General features: G+C 42.9%; 8 protein-coding genes across 8 annotated transcripts; 3 read left to right on the top strand and 5 right to left on the bottom strand.

Annotated features, from left to right (window-relative positions):
• Positions 1-419: 419 nt before the first annotated feature.
• Positions 420-2375, bottom strand: DPH6 (Dph6p; the record flags this gene model as incomplete). The annotated part of the gene is made up of 1 exon (XM_018878739.1): positions 420-2375. One exon carries the CDS (start codon positions 2373-2375, stop codon positions 420-422), a length of 1956 nt encoding a protein of 651 aa, XP_018736011.1.
• Positions 2376-2581: 206 nt separating this feature from the next.
• SEC9 (Sec9p) lies at positions 2582-4030 on the top strand (the record flags this gene model as incomplete). Its single annotated transcript, XM_018878737.1, has 1 exon — positions 2582-4030. The coding sequence occupies one exon, from the start codon at positions 2582-2584 to the stop codon at positions 4028-4030; it is 1449 nt and encodes a 482-aa protein (XP_018736010.1).
• A 241-nt stretch (positions 4031-4271) lies between these two features.
• On the bottom strand, positions 4272-9126 carry TCB3 (Tcb3p; the record flags this gene model as incomplete). Its single annotated transcript, XM_018878736.1, has 2 exons — positions 4272-8585; positions 8692-9126. 2 exons carry the CDS (start codon positions 9124-9126, stop codon positions 4272-4274), a joined length of 4749 nt encoding a protein of 1582 aa, XP_018736009.1.
• A 1514-nt stretch (positions 9127-10640) lies between these two features.
• On the bottom strand, positions 10641-12113 carry PUT1 (proline dehydrogenase; the record flags this gene model as incomplete). The annotated part of the gene is made up of 1 exon (XM_018878735.1): positions 10641-12113. One exon carries the CDS (start codon positions 12111-12113, stop codon positions 10641-10643), a length of 1473 nt encoding a protein of 490 aa, XP_018736008.1.
• A 1171-nt stretch (positions 12114-13284) lies between these two features.
• Positions 13285-14910, top strand: AWJ20_1826 (uncharacterized protein; the record flags this gene model as incomplete). The annotated part of the gene is made up of 1 exon (XM_018878734.1): positions 13285-14910. One exon carries the CDS (start codon positions 13285-13287, stop codon positions 14908-14910), a length of 1626 nt encoding a protein of 541 aa, XP_018736007.1.
• Positions 14911-15150: 240 nt separating this feature from the next.
• Positions 15151-16104, bottom strand: PDB1 (pyruvate dehydrogenase (acetyl-transferring) subunit E1 beta; the record flags this gene model as incomplete). Its single annotated transcript, XM_018878733.1, has 1 exon — positions 15151-16104. One exon carries the CDS (start codon positions 16102-16104, stop codon positions 15151-15153), a length of 954 nt encoding a protein of 317 aa, XP_018736006.1.
• A 1830-nt stretch (positions 16105-17934) lies between these two features.
• Positions 17935-18723, top strand: RSM25 (mitochondrial 37S ribosomal protein RSM25; the record flags this gene model as incomplete). The annotated part of the gene is made up of 1 exon (XM_018878732.1): positions 17935-18723. The coding sequence occupies one exon, from the start codon at positions 17935-17937 to the stop codon at positions 18721-18723; it is 789 nt and encodes a 262-aa protein (XP_018736005.1).
• Positions 18724-18871: 148 nt separating this feature from the next.
• AWJ20_1823 (uncharacterized protein) lies at positions 18872-19081 on the bottom strand (the record flags this gene model as incomplete). The annotated part of the gene is made up of 1 exon (XM_018878731.1): positions 18872-19081. The coding sequence occupies one exon, from the start codon at positions 19079-19081 to the stop codon at positions 18872-18874; it is 210 nt and encodes a 69-aa protein (XP_018736004.1).
• Between the last annotated feature and the right edge of the window lie 67 nt (positions 19082-19148).

The following is a 19148-nucleotide window of genomic DNA, read 5'->3' as shown; positions in this document are numbered from 1 at the left end:
TCTACTCTAGTCAGCAGTAGCTTGACCAATTGATAAACTACTTACCGTCATATACCTTATCTGGAGCACCTAATCCCTTAATAGCCATTTTTCCAAAATACTTTTCAGCTATAGAATGATCTTAATATTTGTGCAGTTCATCACCTACAGGCACTGGTCTGCCTTTTTATGCAGATAATTCGATATTGATTCGGCAGCCCTTCTGGGCAAGGATTAGTCAACTTGCACGAAGTGGGTACTCACGAGAAAAATATGTGACAAAGTTAGCGATAGAAAATAACTCATAAATAAGATTTATTTACAGTAGGTTAGGAATAATAAAAATAACATAATAAATTTGTTTGACCATTAGGAACCAGTCAACGGTAAGGAGAACTGTAGCGTTACATTTCTGATTTCTTCTGGTTACATGACCAATATTAATGGCTAAAAAGGAACACAGCCCCGATTGAAACAGGCTTTCCACGATAATTAAGCCATGTAGTGGGGATTATTTCACATGGAAATTCGATATCCGCTGCTGAGTGGATCGTCGAATAGACAGTTGCAGATATTAATGTTCCATATGTGGATTCTTTGGCTACTTCCGTCAAATCCTTTGGTGAGTCTGATGCGGTTGTGATGGTGGTTTTGTGACCAAATCTAGTTATGCCCAAGACTGTCGCCTCAGAATACTCTTGGGGCCATACAAACAAAGGCTCATGTTTACCTTTGGCACTGTCATCATCACTATCTAACTCATCATGCTCATTAACATATTGAATATGATAAGCCTTCTCAATTCCTAAACAAGTCAACTCATATGATGCATTCCGAGGAAGCCCAGGAACGCCGGCCACCAGCAGCGCTGGTTTGCTTAAAGAAGCAAAACTCGAGCTCTCAACATAGGTATCCCATAGTTTCTCTACCAAGCCAGCAGAGCTTGAATCAAAATGCGAAACGAATGCTACACCATATGCTGGATCACTACATGTTGCCTCTTGAACTCGACTAATGTTTTGCAGACTCAAGACTAGCTCTTGTAAAGGCTCCGTCACTAGGGTCATAGTAGCCGGAGTAAGACCAATCTGCCCAGCAAGATAAGTCAATCCATTACTACTAATTGCTTGTGAATAGGGCCCAATATTTGCAGGCGCCCAATAGCTCTGTCCCTGAACATGTAGTCCATCTCTTTTGCCATGTCGAACTGCAATAGCTGATAGTTGGACCTGTCTGTTACCGGGTATAGTGGTCTGTATGCAAAATCTCGCTGGAGGATTTGGTTTGACAAAGTATCGATTATATAATCTGTTGATATCCTGAAATTTGCTCATATCACTGATCAGTAGTGATACAAAGACTACACTATCAATAGAAAGGTCCTTGTCCTTTAGAGTAGAAATCAGGTGAGTGAAGACATCTTCAACCTCTCCTTCTAGTGTATTGCTATTAGATGTGATATTGGATACAGAGAGCAGGTTTCGGGTATCGATAACTACCTCTTCTATTACCCTGGTTCTCTCTCTAACTCCCAATTCTGGCGCTTCCGAAATACGACTTGCATCCTCAAAAATTTCCTCGTAATAGTCTTGAAATTTTGTTTCGAATAATGGAGGTGTCGTCGTTATGTACTTAGCTTCTTGTGCCCTTTCTTCTACCGATTTGGGTTCTAACACCACTCTTAACCTCAAGTAGCTGACATCATCGCTGGAATGGTCCACTATCGTTGTATCAACAATGACTAGTTTCTTTCGAAAAATAGGAGCATTGAAAACTAGAGTTTCATACTCTCCACCCTCACCACACAAATGTAGTCCATAAATCTTATTCAATTTAATTAGCTCTCCTCTCATTTCTGCCAAGCTCTTACCCAAATGGGTTTTGTTTAATCCGATTCCAGCAGTTTTGATGATTCTTGCATCTACTCCAGAATCAATAATCTCATCTAATAGCTCTGCTTGCGATCTCTGCCATAGAAAAGCAAGGCTAACTAAACCCAGTCTGCTACAGACATTTTCCACTCGGGTCCTTTGATACGTTGATAAAATTGCCCCGACGGACACACCCTGAACATCAGGATGGGCACTTTTTACTTTTTGGAGTAGAAGATATAGGTCTTCAGATTCATCATTAGCAGTTTCTGAGTAATCTAAGCCTTGAGCGATTGATTTGCCTAAGATTGGACTTCTGTAAAGGGGGACCCCAAGGGCTTCACCGTACAACTCTACAGCATGGAAGCCAACAGTCTGATACATGAAACTATCCAGTTCATCGGATCTATGATCTGCTGGTGGATACAAGTTAGCTAAAGCAACTAGCTCGTGGCCAAGGTTTATGCAATGTAATATATTAAAGCATGAATCTTTACCGCCCGATACAAGGCCTACAAATTTCATAATTACAATCCAACGAGCTGATCCGTTCACTTTCTTTTTCGGCAACGGATTAAATACTCGCCTGGTGTACCGCCAGCGCGCGTCTCTGGCAACTCTGCGCGGGAGGGGGATATGCATTTGTATTTATCTTGTTGCATGTGTATATATTGAAAGACGCAGTGTTACAACTCCTGACGTTGTGCAACTAATTGAAGAACAAACTCAAAATGAAGAAACTGTTTGGAAAAAAGGATAAGGAGATGACTCCTGAGCAACATCGGGAGTTTCTTGAATCTCATGGAATCACGGTTAGTGGCGGAAACAAGCGTGCTACCAAGTTTGATCAGTTCAGCGCCTATGCTCAGAAAGTAACTCAATCAAGAAACACGCCCCTGGGCCCTAATAGTTTTAAGAATGCTGAAAACAGTGATCCTGCCTTTACGTCTGAAACTGGTGGAAGTCACTCGTCAAACCCTTATGCTACAGGTTCCTCGTCATCAAACCCCTATGCCAATGCCAGTGTTAATTACAACAAATCAGTGCCTAGTGGGACTGGCAATGCTGCCCAACGACCATATGGTGGAAACTATGGAAACTACGGAAATAACAGGCAAAATAATTCGGCACCAGTTTTGGACTCCAAGTCTCAATATGGAACTGCTTCCACATCTCAATCTTCTTCTCCTTACGCATCAGCCGAGACGTCATATTCCAATCGATTTGGAGCTGGGAATGGTGCACCCTTAACTCGAACAGAGACCACAGACACGACGGCCGAGGCGAGAGCTAAATTATTCCAAGGAGCTTCTACCCAGGCTGGTGCTTTTGCTGGTAGATCATCTATGGGAAATAGTAACAGTGCTGCCAAAAAGCCAATTTCGGCGGAAGATGAACTTTTCGAGCTCCCGAGTGAACTGGATCAAAACGCTCCTCCTTCTCAAAATGGTTATGGCCAAGAACAACAGCAGGAGCTTGACTCTGAAGATGAGGATGTAGAAGCTATCAAGGGTCAAATTAGATTCACAAAAAAGGAGTCTGTTCAATCCACTCGAAATGCATTAAGAATGGCGGCTGAGGCAGAAGAAAGTGGCCGGAACACTCTTGGAATGCTAGGTTCTCAGGGTGAGCGTATAGCTAATACTGAGCGTACTTTGGCACTGGCCGAGACCCAAAACAAAATTGCTGAAGAGAAAGCCAGGGAGTTAAAAATTGCCAACAGACCATTATATGTACCACACATGTCGAATCCATTCAACGCAAAACGTAGGTTACAAGAACAGGAAGCCAAAATTAAGGCTGAGCACATGTTTGAGCAGAGAAATAGGGAAGGCCGCCGGCAGATGGCCTATGATTCCCAGCAGCGCATCATAAAAGGTCTCAATGGCGACAACATGAGTGAGACTGCTCAGAAATATAGAAATCAGAAATTCGCCAGTAGTGCGGAGAGACAGAAATACCAGTTTGAGGGTGACTCTGAAGATGAGGATCTAGAAAATGAGATCGACTCTAACCTTGATGGGTTAAGTTCTGCCGCTAGCCGTCTAAACAAGCTAGCTCTGGCTACCAATGAAGAAATAACCAGACAGAACGAACGTCTTGATAGAATCGCTGATCAAACGGATATGCTCGATGTAAATGTTCATTTGAACACATCGAGATTACAGAACATCAAATAAGATGGGCAATTTTCAGGAGTTTTCTCATTCAAGTTCATGACATCTATATTATTTAGAGTTAAATTTATTCCTTAGTTTTATTTCACCGAGCCTTAATCCGACAAATCAAAAAAAAAAAAAAAAAAAAAAAAACTCCTCGCATGACAATATAGTTAAACAGAAATATAATATATTCAAATATGGCTCTTATATATCAAAAAAGGGTTGCACGAATTGATATTACACAAAAATTGGATTATTCTTATTTCAAACCTAGTCGAAGGGAAATATCGATTTCACCGTCACCACATGGTAGAGACTGCTCTCCCTCGTGGCTAATGTCAGCAAGGGATATGGTGGCTTGCCCAATTTCGTTGTCTCTACCAATACTCTTATGTTCACGCACTCGGAATATAAGTGTAGAATCGACAGTACCTTTGAATGTAAACGATTCCTCAAACTTAGCTTCGTTATTTGTTGGCTTAACTGACTTCGATTTGAACAGCTCCTTTTCACGCTTAGCACCTGCTAAATATGCACGAGCTTGCAAGTGCGAAACATCAAGGCCTCTGATTGCCAACACAGTAATAGTACCTGATACAGTTTCGGAACCATTACCGGCCATAACTGAGCTGGTTATAGAATTTGCTCTCTTATGACCATTAGAACTGGAGTGATCATCATAGACCGAGGAAGTATCAGCAACAGCGCTGGTATTCGCCGATGAATTTCCGCCATTATTGCCATTTCCACTACTCTTGTTTCCACGGCCAAATGCACTCTTAAGAAGACCAGCACCCTTGCCAACGCCACCAGCAACACCGCCAGCAACACCACCAGCAACGCCACCAGCAGCACCCATCGCACCACCCGCGACGCCTCCAACACCTCCTACAACATTATTAATGCCACCAGCGACAGAACCAGCACCAAGAACTGCTATAGTACCGTTGTCTACACCAAGAGTTCTTCTAACATATCCCGGTTTAAACTGAACAGCCAGACGAAGATTACCTTTGTGATCAATAGGAAGTGTCAATTCCTCAGCCTTCAAAGGCTCCAGCTTATCTAGAGGAATAATAGCTTGACCCAAATAATCATCATCACCTGGACCCATATCCCAATCATAAAGCTTGGCAGCAAGTTTACTGCGAATTCTATCTTGTATAGGCACCTCAAACTTCTCATTCCAAACAGGATTGAGTGTCTTCTTCACTGTCTGAGTCTTATACAGAGTTTCACTATCGTTAAGTTTGAAAACTATGTAGGGATCAGATTTTCCGCTTCTATCTGCAGCCTCGATATCATCGGCACCGATAAGATTAATTGCAACAGTTCCTTGGTTGGAAATGCTCTCAATAGGGTCCAAGTTAAACTTCTCAACCGGGAAGTATCTTGTCTTAATACGAACTTGAGCTTTGCCTCCACGTCCTGATAAGTTAATGACCTTAGGCTCTTCATAAGCAGATTTAAGGACATCGAGAGTTGGCAATGTAACGGTAGCGAGGACATTGCTTTCAGAATAGCTATCCTCCTTAGCAACAAGTTCAAAAATAGTTTTGGAGTACTCCAGTTCACGAACCATAAAGTCGGCGGATTCCAAAACTCTGTTCCTAGAACCCTTCAACTTCGAACTGAAGAAGACTGGATAAGGAGCATGATCGAAAAATACACGAAGGAATGATGTGGGGATAGAGGTCGAGACATCTTCAATGCTAACGGCAATAACACCCGATTGGTTCTTGATCAATTCAGGAAGTGGAATGTCCAGTAGTTTCCGACCAGTGTCAGCATTCTCTTCTGTAGATGGCTTCTCAGCTGCTGCCTTTCGGTCAGCTTCTGCTTTTTTAGGGTCCTTGGCTGCTTCTTCCGCCTTCTGTTTCTCTTCTTCTTCCTTGGCCTTCTTTCGTTGCTTAGCCTCCTCGATGTCCATTACAGGAACAGTGGGATAAAACTCAGCCGTGAACGAAATAGTACCTTTGGCTCCACGCTTGGGGTAAACCAGCTGTCCATTGACAACATCCTTGGACTTATACTCAAGATACTGTCCAGAGCTGTCTGTCTTAACATATTTGGAAATTTTAAATGAGTACGACCCAACACTGCGATCTTTTCCGTTCTTCTCAATATCCATAGCGTCTAAAACAATATCCTGGTTTTCGTTCTGAATGGGAACATAAATGATTTCATTGAAAACAGGGTCCAGCGTCGAATCCCGAGCGGAAGTTCTTCCCTTTGCAAAACCACCGACCATGACTCTCATATAAGGATCGATAGTACCGATTTTCTCCAGATTGCGTAATCCACTAGCTCTGATGAGATTAAGTCTGAGAACTCCAATAGGCTCAACATAACTGCTACCACCAATATCCTTAATGGCAACAGGCTTCCAAGTAGCACTGAGACGAACCCTACCTGAAGGAGTCATGTCAAACCAGTCCTTTCCTTGTTCAGTGGCAGATATTAAAGACTGCAATGGAAGCTTGTAAGAACCAACCACTGGGTCTGTAGCCAAGCCACGAGAGTCGCGAACAATAGTACCAAGTTGGGCCTTGGCTTTGTTGGGAACCAAGAACTCATAAGAATGGTCCCAAACGGGGCTATTGTTTCGCTTAACAGTCTTAGTAGTCTGCAAGGTCTTTCCATCCAATTGCAAGTCAGCATAAGTGGACAACTGACCGACAAGGGACTTCTTAGCATCTAGGTCCTTGCACTGATGAACTGTAAAGCGAACAATACCGGAGTTGGACTCTGGAGGAGGTTCGACAGTACCGTCATCAAGCTTCTTGCCTTCCAAGACAGGATACCAGTGCAAATCAAAAGCAAGACCACCTCTGCTCTTAGTACCAGCAAGGATTTCAGCAGTGACATTTTCATGATCGGGAACATCCTTGAGTTTGTCCAGTGCAAAAGTAGCTATACCAATAGACTTGTCCTTGCGGAAATCATTGAAATCAACAACCTCGAGTGACAGAACTTCGTTAAGATTTTTAACAAGCAAATACTTTGTCTCCTTCCATGTAGGGGTCTTGGTGTTAGATTTGATACTAGTTCGAGCAAGTTCCTCACGGTCGTTGAATGAGAGTTTAACATAAGGATCAACGGTATTGCCAATAGCATCAGATCCCCTAAGATTTTTGGCGTTATTGATAGTCACCGCCAATACGCCAACAGCAGAATCCAAACCAGCACCAGCAAGCATTTGTTCCACATTGAGTTGGAATGCATTTGGAGCATACAACATGGGTCCAGCATTTGCATCAATCATCTCCTTGATAAACTTCGAAAGACCAGGGATAATGTTGATATCAAAACCAAGAGTATCACCACCAATAGGCTTCAGCACGAAATCAATAGCAGGAGGTTCCAAAAACGAAACGTCAACAGTTTGAACATGAGGGAAAGTTGTCATCATCTTGACTCGGACGCGCATCAAACCAGAAAAGGACATATCCTCAACCAAGATTGGTAGTGATTTTGATACAATTCCCTTACCAACTCTCACACCGAGAGCTACCTTGGGGTTGACCTTAGATTTGAGTTGTCTAGCAGTCAAATCCTCAATATCATTGGGAGTGAACGAAAAGGCCCAATCCATTACTGCAACGTCATCATCAGTCTTGGGAAAAGTACGGACATGATCAATACGAGGAGGCTTGGTACCCAAAGTAAACGTGTCAAGAGACAACGATTCAATGAATCCGGGAGTTGCATCAGCAAGGACTTGATTTCCAATGGTGATCACTTGCTCAGACAATACAGGTTCGTAAATAAGCCAAAATTTAACCAAGAATGAGTTCAACCACTCCATAGTCTCAGTGTCGGTTTCCAGCTTTTTAATACCCATGAGACGCGTAACATCGTCACGAACATTTCGACGTAAACGACGGATGCTAGTTCGATACGCGGTGCCAACAAAGGCAATAATAATGGATAACCAAGCAATACCACCTCCAAGTCTGGCAACCAGCCAAGAGAAGAAACAGGCCAGGACGATCAACACAGTATTGTGGTACCAGTCTCCATAGAACTTGTCACTTACATAGGACTCCAACAAGGTGGACCTTGCAAGAAGGTCCTCAACCTCCTCATCAGATTCCAGTTGAGCCCGCTCATCCCAACCACCCACTTCTTTCCAGCCAACATAGTCGGGTACAATGGGTTTCTTGGCAGTAAGCTTGCCAGAAAGAGTATTCTTCTTCTTGTCAATTTCTTCTTGAGAAATAGACTTCGAAACTTCGGAGTCAGCTGGCTTCTTAGCTGACTCTGGCTTGGTTACAGGAGCAATTGGTTTATCAGTGTGCTCGCTTAGCAGAACCCCCTCTTTAGGTCCATCCTGATTCGAGCCTGGCTCAGGATCAGACTGCTGTCCAGACTGGGAGCGAGATTGCTGACCAGATTGTTGTTGATTGGCCTGTTGGCCTTGTTGCTGACCAGGCCGTTGGTTAGATTGTTGGCTAGACTGCTGGCTTTGTTGCTGACGTTCTTGGTGTTCTTGGTGTTGTTGTTCATTAGACTGGGAACCAGTTTGTTGATTCGGCAAGTTACTAGCTTGTTGATTAGATCCATTCACAGGCTATATCATGTTAGTGTTCATTACCTAGAGAATGAAATGATCAACTCCAAGGTTTCTTGGCCTTGATTACATTTCTATGCAGATATTGCTAGTCGTCAACACTTACCTCTGGTCTGTCCGCACTTCGTTTCACAGGTCTGTCGTCAGAAAATGAAAATCCGTGATCAGGACTAGCAGCCCCGGATGAATCTGGAGGAGGACTAACAGCGTGTGCACCGGCACCCGCTTCAGCTCCCGGGCCACGACTGGGTCCCGGGCCATGTCCAGCACTGGGTCTAGCAGGACTAGAGCTAGCCAAAGGAACTGGGTGGTCTTCGCTCTTGCTATGAGCTGCATCAGTACCAGGTTCATTTCGAATATCAGTGACCTCTCCATACTGGCCAACTTGTTCGTTCACAGCCGAAGCAACCTCATGAGGATCGTTACCAACAGCATCACTCAAAGCATGCTCAGCTTTTGAGCCACCAGAATGGACCGTGTTATGAATATTGTGAGCCAATCCTTTGGCAGCATGGCCACCTTGTTTGAAAAAATGGCTCATACTGACAAAATGGCTGTTTAATCGAAGCCAATTGCTGCTAGCAACAAGGTAATGTAAGATGCGCGTGCTACAAAGTAACACGACCACAAGACAGTAAAATACAACCAGTACACTATATCAAGTGTCAATGGCCAGTCTTGACAATTCCTCGGGATCTTGTCAACGAATTGAGCAAACGACTCCACAAATATACTCAGTTCAAATTCGTCCAAGTGGATTTTTCAATATAAAAAAACCTCACGAGAATGCCACAGCTGAGTTACACTTCGCTTTGATCAATAGTTTTCAATCAAACAATGGCGCAGGACAAAAATCAAATACCCTGATATTTCAAACCAAAAAAGGCCACTCGTCAACTGAGATATAGGAAAGAAAAGTGGCTATACCAGCAAATTCACCCTTGAGAGTCAATTTAAAGGCGCGATGGCGGTAGGGAGCTATCTCATAGGAAGAGACGTTCTCCGCATATCAGTCGAGATTAAGGCGGCTGGTGCATAAAGTAGGGTAAATCGAACGTGACTTTGGCAACTTTCGACTGGAACGCAGCGAGATGAAATAGATGTCGCCGATCTATATTCAAATCGAGCAACTGGAGTTGAAAATGATATGCATATGAAAGGAAACCCACTCCAGGGTAATGGCCCTTCCAAGGCACTCCGAGATAGGGACTCGATAAATGAGATCCAACTGATACTGGACCGTTCATTAGATTTGTGCTTTTTTTACAATACCAATGGGTCACATAATCACCTGATTCGGTCGGCAATGATGTTATGTTAATAATTCTAAGTTGCTATTTTGATTCAAACTGAATAGCAATATTTAAATTTATTTTGTCATCTAAGCTGTCTCAGAAACTCCAGCTAATAGCGTCATTAATTTGCCAACAACCACGTCTCGCGATCTGTGGAGCTTCGTTACCTCCTAGTTTTCCACCCATTGCCCCGGCAACTTGGATTTATCTAGCTGTTCGAAATTCCAAATCACGTACCTGTGATGCCTTCGGTTCGCGTGAGGTAGGCGTATGAGAATTCCGCCTCGAGTTAAATGAACTGAACTTGTTTTCCCTCTCTAACTAGGGTCGGTATGCATCTAGACCCACGTTGAATGGTCTGCATTGGGCGTCTGCTATTACGTAGTTGTATGTAGAAACAATCTTGGCCTGCTGCGTTCCTGCAGTAAAATCTGCAGGATGCATGAGGAATCAGCCCTGTAGGAACAGTGGCCCCTCGAAAAAGACAGAAATGAAAAGGTAGCCGCCCTCTCCTCAGTAACAAAAGAAGAATTGTCCAAGTAGCTCGATATTTCTTGCATAGAGGACTATCAGGGGTGTCACCAATGATAAGCAATTTCACTACACAAATACAATGCCCCGGGCTTCTATGCATAGAAGCAATCCAAAGCTGCTGGTTCGATCTCTGAAGTGTAACTTCTCGAAGAAATCTAATCATTAATTATTCGGAGTTCAAGTCATTAAATAAGTAAGTTATATGCAGATAAATTTTTTTCGTGGATTAAGCAGTTTGTTTAGATCTGAGACGCGAAAATAGTTCTTGAACTCCAAACTTTGCGTACTTAATACCACCTTCTCTTGCAGCATCTCCGTTCTCTTCAAGCCGTCTGACCAAGTATTCCTTGGTTTCCTGAGCCGGTCCCCAGGGAACGTATTTGACAACGTGATGACCGCGACTAGCCAGTTCATGGCTCTGGTCGTCGGCCATTCCCATAAGTTGACCAAATACAACACGGTTAGAGAGATTAGTGGCTTGCAGAGTTCCTAGACCGGCAGCAGCATTTTGTAATCTTTGATCGACAAGTGCACATGAGTGCTCATTATGAGTAGCGACAATTAGCTTACCAACAACTGGAGCTGAGAGAGTCTTTTCGGCCTCGAAAATGTCGTCAAGCATAATGGAAACCCCTTCATTATAGCAATTATCAGTGCTCTGTTTGTCAACGTGGATGGTATTCATTCTGTCTGGCTCTGAATGAATGTAAGCTCCCCTAACCAGCTTCAATCCTACTTGGTAATTATTTTTCTTCGCCAGATCCAATTCCTGCTTGAGCTGATCTAGAGAGTCTTGCAAGTACATTTGAATGGTTCCGATTACGACTACCTCCTTGGATGGCTTATTGAACTCTTCCATCATGGCTCTCTGAGCCGCGTAAACACCAGGCTGGAGAACTTTCTTCTCAGCATCAAAAACAACGGCAACCTTGCCTTGACCGTGCTCAGCTGCATGTTGACAAATTTTCCTACAAATTTGAAGATACTGCTGCCATTTGTCAGCGTACGCCGGTTGGTCAAAATTTCTCAAAATATCCGTTGCTCCAACCATTAAACCGGTCGGCTTCAAGGCGATGAATCCCTGGCCAGGAACAACTGTCGACTTTTCCTCATCATAGGCCTGCTTGGCAATATCATAATGAGGAACCAATACCTCATCAATAGAATTGCAAATCTCCGAAACAGCATTTGCGAGAAGTGCAGAACTGGCTGCTGGTGAATTTCCCTCTGCATCTTCAACCGAGTATGAAAGCATCATATTTCCGATTCCCCTATTCAACAGTTTACGGCCTGTTTCAAGAACTTCCGGAAAGGTCTCACCGCCACAATAAATAGGATAAACGAACTGCTTAACCAAAGAGTTCGGCGTATACGGTAGAGCTTTGGCAGATAGATCAATGAGATATTTCGAAGAAGTCACGCTTGAAAGAAGAATAAAGCTGGTCAACTCTTTAGGAGACAATGCGCTAATGAATTTTGGTTTCTGTCCTTTGGGTAACAAAGCAAGTGGTTCTGACATGAGAGTTGCTGATCCGGCTGACACAGTCTGTGTGATATCAGCAGGCGTAAGTTGCGAAGTGCTTGAACGAGTACGCGAGGAGCCAATGCATCTTATACCTTCAGGCAATACCGCTTTACAGCCCACAAGTCCTTTGACTCTGAAAGTTGCTGAGGAACGGCAGCTAACCCGGCTAAGCATTCCTATTATTGTTGAAATATGGAGTTATGAAAGATTATCAATAATATTGTTGTCAGTAGTGATAAACTAAGGTTACTATCAGAGACTACATAGCAGACCAAAGCAAAGATAGGGCGCCATTTGACATATTTATAGTTCTTCAGAAAAACTAACATTCCTCCTGATCAACTTGCTCTAGAATCATTTTCTGGTTTGCATCCCATGCATGGCCCTTGCATATCCAAGATACAGCGGATTGCAGCTGATAAGGCGATTGCCCGTGAAATATACCATTTTCTTCAGATATTTTTACACATTCTGAATACCAAGAGTAACTAATATTCATAAGCTGAGTTTCAAATAATTATCCCAAATAATACATAAGTAATGACATTGAAGAGAGGAGTGTTCTGGACCCACAGCCGTTAAGCCGTGCAGACTGTAATCAAATCCCTTGCAGCTGTTGGCCGACAGGCCCGAGTATAAGGTTATGTACGGTAAGGCTGACATGGGCCTAATGGCCAAAGTACGCCGCTACACGGGACACCACGGCGCAAAATCTCCACAACAGCTGACACCTGAACTTACCCCAGATTCCGTCAACAGCCGAGTGAGGTTACCGAAACTCCGTATGAATAACTTTTCCTATGATATTACAACAACTGAGACTCATTCAAAATGGAGCCAATATTTTTTTGTATTATTCAAATAAAATTCCCTCATAACAATAACCACATGAAGATATACGATGTAATTATACACCACATGAAATTTCGGCAATGTGCATGAGAACATTTTTTAAATTGACTGGGAGCTATGTTGTCCTATTTGTTATTTCCTGCGCTTTAAAATATATATAGTTAGTGTGATTTCAGATCACGTAGCTCGATTAGAGTATTCTTCGACACGACCGCCGATGTAATGCAGGGTCTGATGGTATATTTCGATTGCCGCGTAGCGGCTACAACAATAATAGATCGAAGCCTAATATCAGACGCGTCCATGTGCATTCGTGTCAATATTGAAACTTTAATTGAATTTGATTTAGTTTAACTATCCATTGATCTAAAAAAGAGGCATTATTTGGTTCCAATTAACAATACGACCATTCCGGTTTTTATCTTAACAAGATTGCTGCAATCAAGCGGTGGGTACTCGTTCTGTTATCTTGTGCTCTGCGAGTTCTCCGAACATGGCAGACACGGCCATCATGGAGTCTATAGAATTATCACAAAGGAAGAGAACCGCAACTCCAGCGTCACCTACATTACCAACTAGTTCATCAGACTGGAGTGGCCAGAGTACATCTTTGCTGGAAGAGAACCTGGTGCTAGATCATGGTCACACTGACGAGGCTACTTCATTGAGCTTGAGCCAACTAAGCCCTGTGGATAGAAAGAATTTCTTTATCCTTACTTTACTTTATCTACTTCAAGGTATTCCAGTTGGTCTAGCATTCGGGTCAATTCCATACCTTTTGAAATCCAATCTCAGTTATACCCAAATCGGTGTGTTCTCATTTGCCTCATATCCATATAGTTTGAAAGTATTATGGAGTCCCGTCGTAGACGCTATTTATAGCCGCAGTTTTGGCAGGCGTAAGAGTTGGATTGTTCCTATTCAGTTTGTCAGCGCATTCGTTTTGATCATCCTTGGCAGTGTTATTGAACCTTACATGGAAGATGCTGAAAACCAGCTCATAACCATTACTTTTTTCTTTTTTATTCTTGTATTTCTATGTGCAACTCAAGATATTGCGGTTGATGGTTGGGGTTTGACATTGCTAACTCACGCAGCTCTACCTTATGCCTCTACCGCTCAAACTATTGGTCTGAATACTGGATATTTCACTTCTTTCACTGTATTCCTGGCCTTCAACTCTCCTGACTTTGCCAATAAATATTTTCGAGTAGTGCCTAGTGATGATGGACTGGTTTCTCTTAGTGGCTATCTTAAATTTTGGGGTGTTGTCTATTTAATTACCACCACACTAGTTGGTTTATTTAAGACTGAGGAAAAATCAAAGTCGGACGGTGACGGTGGTATTGCATCTGTCTATAAGACTATGTTTCAGGTTTTGAAGCTTAAGAATATCCAGATTCTTATTTTTATTCATTTGATCGCCAAGATTGGCTTTCAAGCTAGTGAAGGTGCGACGAATTTGAAGCTTCTCGACAAAGGTTTATCTAAAGAAGATTTAGCGCTGACTGTTCTCATTGACTTCCCATTTGAAATCATTTTCGGCTATTATGCTGCGAAATGGTCAACAGGAAAGGATCCTCTTCAACCCTGGATTCTGGCATATTTAGCAAGACTGGGATGCGCGTTATTATCGATGTTCCTTGTTATGCTCTTTCCTAGTGACGGTGCTGGCAGTGGGTATTTACTGATGATTATTATTGTTCATGTGTTAGGCAGTTTTGCTTCCACGATCCAATTTGTATCGATCAATGCTTTTCATACTCAGATTGCTGATCCTATAATCGGTGGTACTTACATGACTATCTTGAACACAATTTGTAATTTGGGTGGTCAATGGCCTAAGATCATTGTTCTCAGTGGCATTGACTGGTACACAGAGGCGACTTGTTCAGCTGTATCTGCTGCTACTGGTGACGTTGAAACATTCTCATGTGCTTCCAATGCTGGCAAAAAGCAATGCACTGATATTGGTGGCCAGTGCAATATCTCCAAAGATGGTTATTATGTCATGAACGTTCTCTGCATTCTCGTGGGTTTGACGCTCTTCTTTGGGTATATTAAATCCAGAATGCAGCAGCTGCAACGTCTTCCATTGTCATCGTGGAGGGTGGACTAGAACTTATGTAATTTGTATAGAGCCTTGCTAATATTTGCTATCTCACTAATAGCCACCTGCGTAGTTCTGTGTTCTCAAGGAACATTACTCGTGATTCTACAAATTTACGGTGTGGGTGGGACTCGGTCCCAGTTCCGCTACTTGTCTTAGCATGTTATTTTGGACAAGACCAAGACCCTTTTGCATCGCTGCGAAAATATACATGATTATTTATTACGTCTCTATTTTATTGTGAGATTTTTACTCTTCGTCAATGTACAATACAGACTTAGCAGCACGAACAACGACTTCAGGGGTGGGGAAAGCAAAGTTCTCAAGCTCAATGGCGTAAGGAGTAGGGACCTCAGCACCAGTAACACGGACAACAGGGGCATCCAAGTAGTCGAAGGCCTCAGACTCCATGATTTGAGCGGCAATTTCAGAACCAACACCGAAAGCAGGGAAACCAGCCTCGACAGAGATGATTCTGTTAGTCTTCTTGACAGACTTAACAATGGAGGGGACATCAAGGGGCTTAATAGATCTCAAGTTGATGACTTCAGCCTCAACGTTGTACTGCTTCTTAAGAAGGTCAGCAGCCTTGAGAGAGGTGCCAACGTCTCTAGAATGGGCAACAATGGTGATATCAGTACCAGCACGTTCAACCTTGGCAACACCGAAAGGAATAGTAAAATCAGGGGACAAGACCTCCTCAGATACTGGGAAAGACTCCCCGTACATGATTTCATTCTCCAAGAAGATGGTAACATTGGGGTCACGAATAGCACTCTTCAAAAGACCCTTGGCGTCTTCAGCAGAGTAGGGAGACACGACCTTAAGACCAGGGATGGCACCATACCAAGCAGAATAGTCTTGAGAGTGTTGAGCAGCGACACCCGCAGCAGCACCATTGGGACCACGGAAAGTGACGTTACATTGTTGAGTACCACCAGACATGTAGAAAGTCTTAGCACCAGAGTTGATGATCTGATCAATGGCTTGCATGGCGAAGTTGAAAGTCATAAACTCACAGACAGGCTTAAGTCCGGCAAGAGCCGAACCGACACAGAGACCAGCAAAACCCATCTCAGTAATAGGAGTATCGATAACACGCTTTTCACCGAAACGGTCTAAAAGACCACGCGAGACCTTGTAGGCACCGTTATATTGACCAACTTCTTCTCCCATCAAGAAGACAGCCTCATCTTTGTCCATTTCCTCAGCAAGAGCTTGATTAAGAGCATCACGGACGGTAAGCTATGTCAATGTTAGAAAAGCCAGGTTTAACTAGATATGATGGTTGGTGGGTTAGGGCAATAATTTTTCCGGGCTATGCTCGAGCTCCGGATAAACTATTGAAGAGGAGGCAAGATTTGGAAGAGAATTGTCTTAGGTTAGACGAGTAGAGATTGTTTGAACGGGTATGGAAGGTTGTAGAGGGGTATGAAAGAGTATCCACAAACTGGTTTTGAAATCCAAAGCTGATTCAAAGTTGCCAATGACAGTTGAGACTGACGCTAGATCGAGGAACCAGTTCCGAAACTTTGAATGATTTGAACATTTTCCCTTTACCGATTCATATACGAGGAGAGGTACACTATCCACTGTTTCCGATATAAATGGAACTCTGAATTGAAAAAATATGTGAATTAAACAACAATCATCTCAGTGAACAACACTCGCATTGTTGACGTGATATAACCAAACCAATCTCTGAGTCCGGTAAACAAAACTTAGTGCTGAACCAACAATCTTAACACACATGTTCACATCGATACCCATTCTGGCTGCAATCAAATGTATAATTCCTATTGACATGACACTTTTCACCAATATGCTTCTATCAACCTTGAACCCGCAACTAAGTACCAACCTCTTCAATTTGAGCAATCTCTATCATTATCAATATCTCTCCAAAAATTTCTTGGAGGCCCTTCAATTGCCATAAAACTCAATCTTCCTTAATATCATGCCTTCCTCTTAATAGCATGCCTTCCTTTCTATCCGACCACCCCTAAATATACAAAGTCACCTTCCCATTCCCATTACAAAAATTAAGTCAAACTTCTCAACCATCAATACTTACAGTAGTAGCACCACCTGAAGTAGAAGCATTTCTTCCCATATCAATGGTTCTCAAGGCAGATTGCTGACCAAGAGCTTTGATATTGGCTCGAGGAACAGATAGAGGACGAGCTCTAGGAACCAATACTGAACCAGCAACCTTTTGAGCTGAACGAGCGACTGTCGACAACTTCATTGTTCTATATTATAATATCTTAACCACGAAATTCAATCAACAGAGATCTTGGAAATTTTTCCGACTGATTGGTCCTTTTTTTCTTCGTTGGTCCGAACAAACGTGCGTATGGGCTCGCGGTGTTTTGCAGTGATAAAAAAATGCCATTCATCCTAACCACCACAGACGACCGCTAATACTCGCTCCCGTGCATGCCCGCCAACAACAATCCCCGTTGGGTGCTGCCGTCTTTGGCCTGCAGATTGGATACTTACTTGCCGCAAGATCCCACTACGCATCACCCCCACTAGTTCCCAACATCGCAGGGTAACTGCAACACCCCAACACAGAATGCTTTTCAGGAACCGGAAATCTCCGACCATAGGGGGTCCAACTTTGAAATTCACACGACTGCTATAATTTTTGTATGACCATGCGACCATTTTAATAAATCATATATACATGATTATATTGGGCTGAATTTGCTGAAAATTCAAATCAACCGAATATATGCTACCGAAATATGAAAGTTTATCGGTGACTTGATCGCTAACATCTTCAAGATATACATTGTGCTGCCTAATATCCTCCGTATTCCTCCTGTCTCTTTGCACCGCTGTAAATTTCAGGGTTTCTTCAAATATACCCCTGGAATTCCCTCTCTGTCCGATAGCCGCCGTAGCGCTTCTTGTTATGCAGGTTGGTGAAGTAGGGCTTGAAATTTTCAAATTTCAAGCCTCATTATCAAAAGAGGCATAGAGCATCGTCAACAAGAATAGCCAGCTTTTTTGGGCTGAGGATTTGAAATGAAACTACAAACAGATGCCATTCAAGTGGCTCAGAGGACTGCCCATCTACTGAGGGCCGGACAAAAAACCATTCGACGCGGCTCTCCCGGAGGATCAATCAGCGAACCGGCTTGGTTTAAGGTTGTCGCTGCTAACCCACCTACACAAAATCTACAACAAAAACTGAGGAATTTAGATGTTTTCCAATCCAGTCCGAAGTCACCTCCTGTAGGAGAAAAGAAAAGATCAACTGGACTTTACGTGACGAGGTATAAGCAAAAATTTAGCACCAGAGCCCAGCATATGTATCGCATCAGAGATGTTAAATATTTCGAAGATAAAATCAGAAACGCCTTTTATGAACAGCATCCATGGGAATTGGCCAGGCCTAAGGTTGTAATTGAGAATGACGGTAATGATGCAGCCAAATTTGACTGGAGCACCATCAGTCAAGAAAACAAACGTTTAGATGGTGAAAGTGTTGTACAGCGAACACTATTTCTTTTAAAGAGTGCGGAATTTAAAGGGAATGAGTCCTGGACTGATGCATACGATCAAGCTCGTTTAGAGTTCTACAGACTTAGGATGCGTGAAGAAGCTGAGTTAGAGGTCGCCGCCGAAGAGGCGACGATGTTCGGGTCCGTCTTTGGTCCTTCATATCTTGAACATGGTATCAATGCTGAACAAAAGGTTATTGATGAGTGGATCGTTCAAGCTACTGAAGCGACGAAAGCCAAGAAAGCCCAATTATCGGGACCTGTTTCTTTCGAAAATGACAATGAGCCGGAAGCCCCTGTTGCAAATTAACGTAGTCATGGTGCTTAAAATTCAGTCACTTTTAACATATGTACATAATAATAATGCCATTTATATTTCTTTGTTCCAATTATCTAATAAAACGGTGCCCAACCTAAGGGGTTAGAATATAAATATCAGCATTTCAGAATATCACAAACTACTTACCTCTGAAGATTACCGCAAGATTATTAGGGTCCATGGCCTCCTGTATCTGCTCTCTAACAGTAGCTTCTACGCTCAGCTTGGTTGATAGTTTTGCCTGGACTCCCACTATTGCTGAGCCGGCTTCTGTACTAATTTCTGCCTCGTCAAGTATATCTCCATCCTGCCATATACCCTGTAGCTCCTGTTTTCGCCTGTCGGACATTGACCTGGATCTGTTAGATTTGATTCTTCATATATAACTAAATGCATTCACGTTGGTTGCCTATGCC

The sequence above is a fragment of the Sugiyamaella lignohabitans genome, chromosome A (assembly GCF_001640025.1).
Source record: "Sugiyamaella lignohabitans strain CBS 10342 chromosome A, complete sequence".
Taxonomy (NCBI): domain Eukaryota; kingdom Fungi; phylum Ascomycota; class Dipodascomycetes; order Dipodascales; family Trichomonascaceae; genus Sugiyamaella; species Sugiyamaella lignohabitans.
Note: the sequence above shows the minus strand (reverse complement) of the source record. Positions and strands in the feature narration are given on the sequence as shown.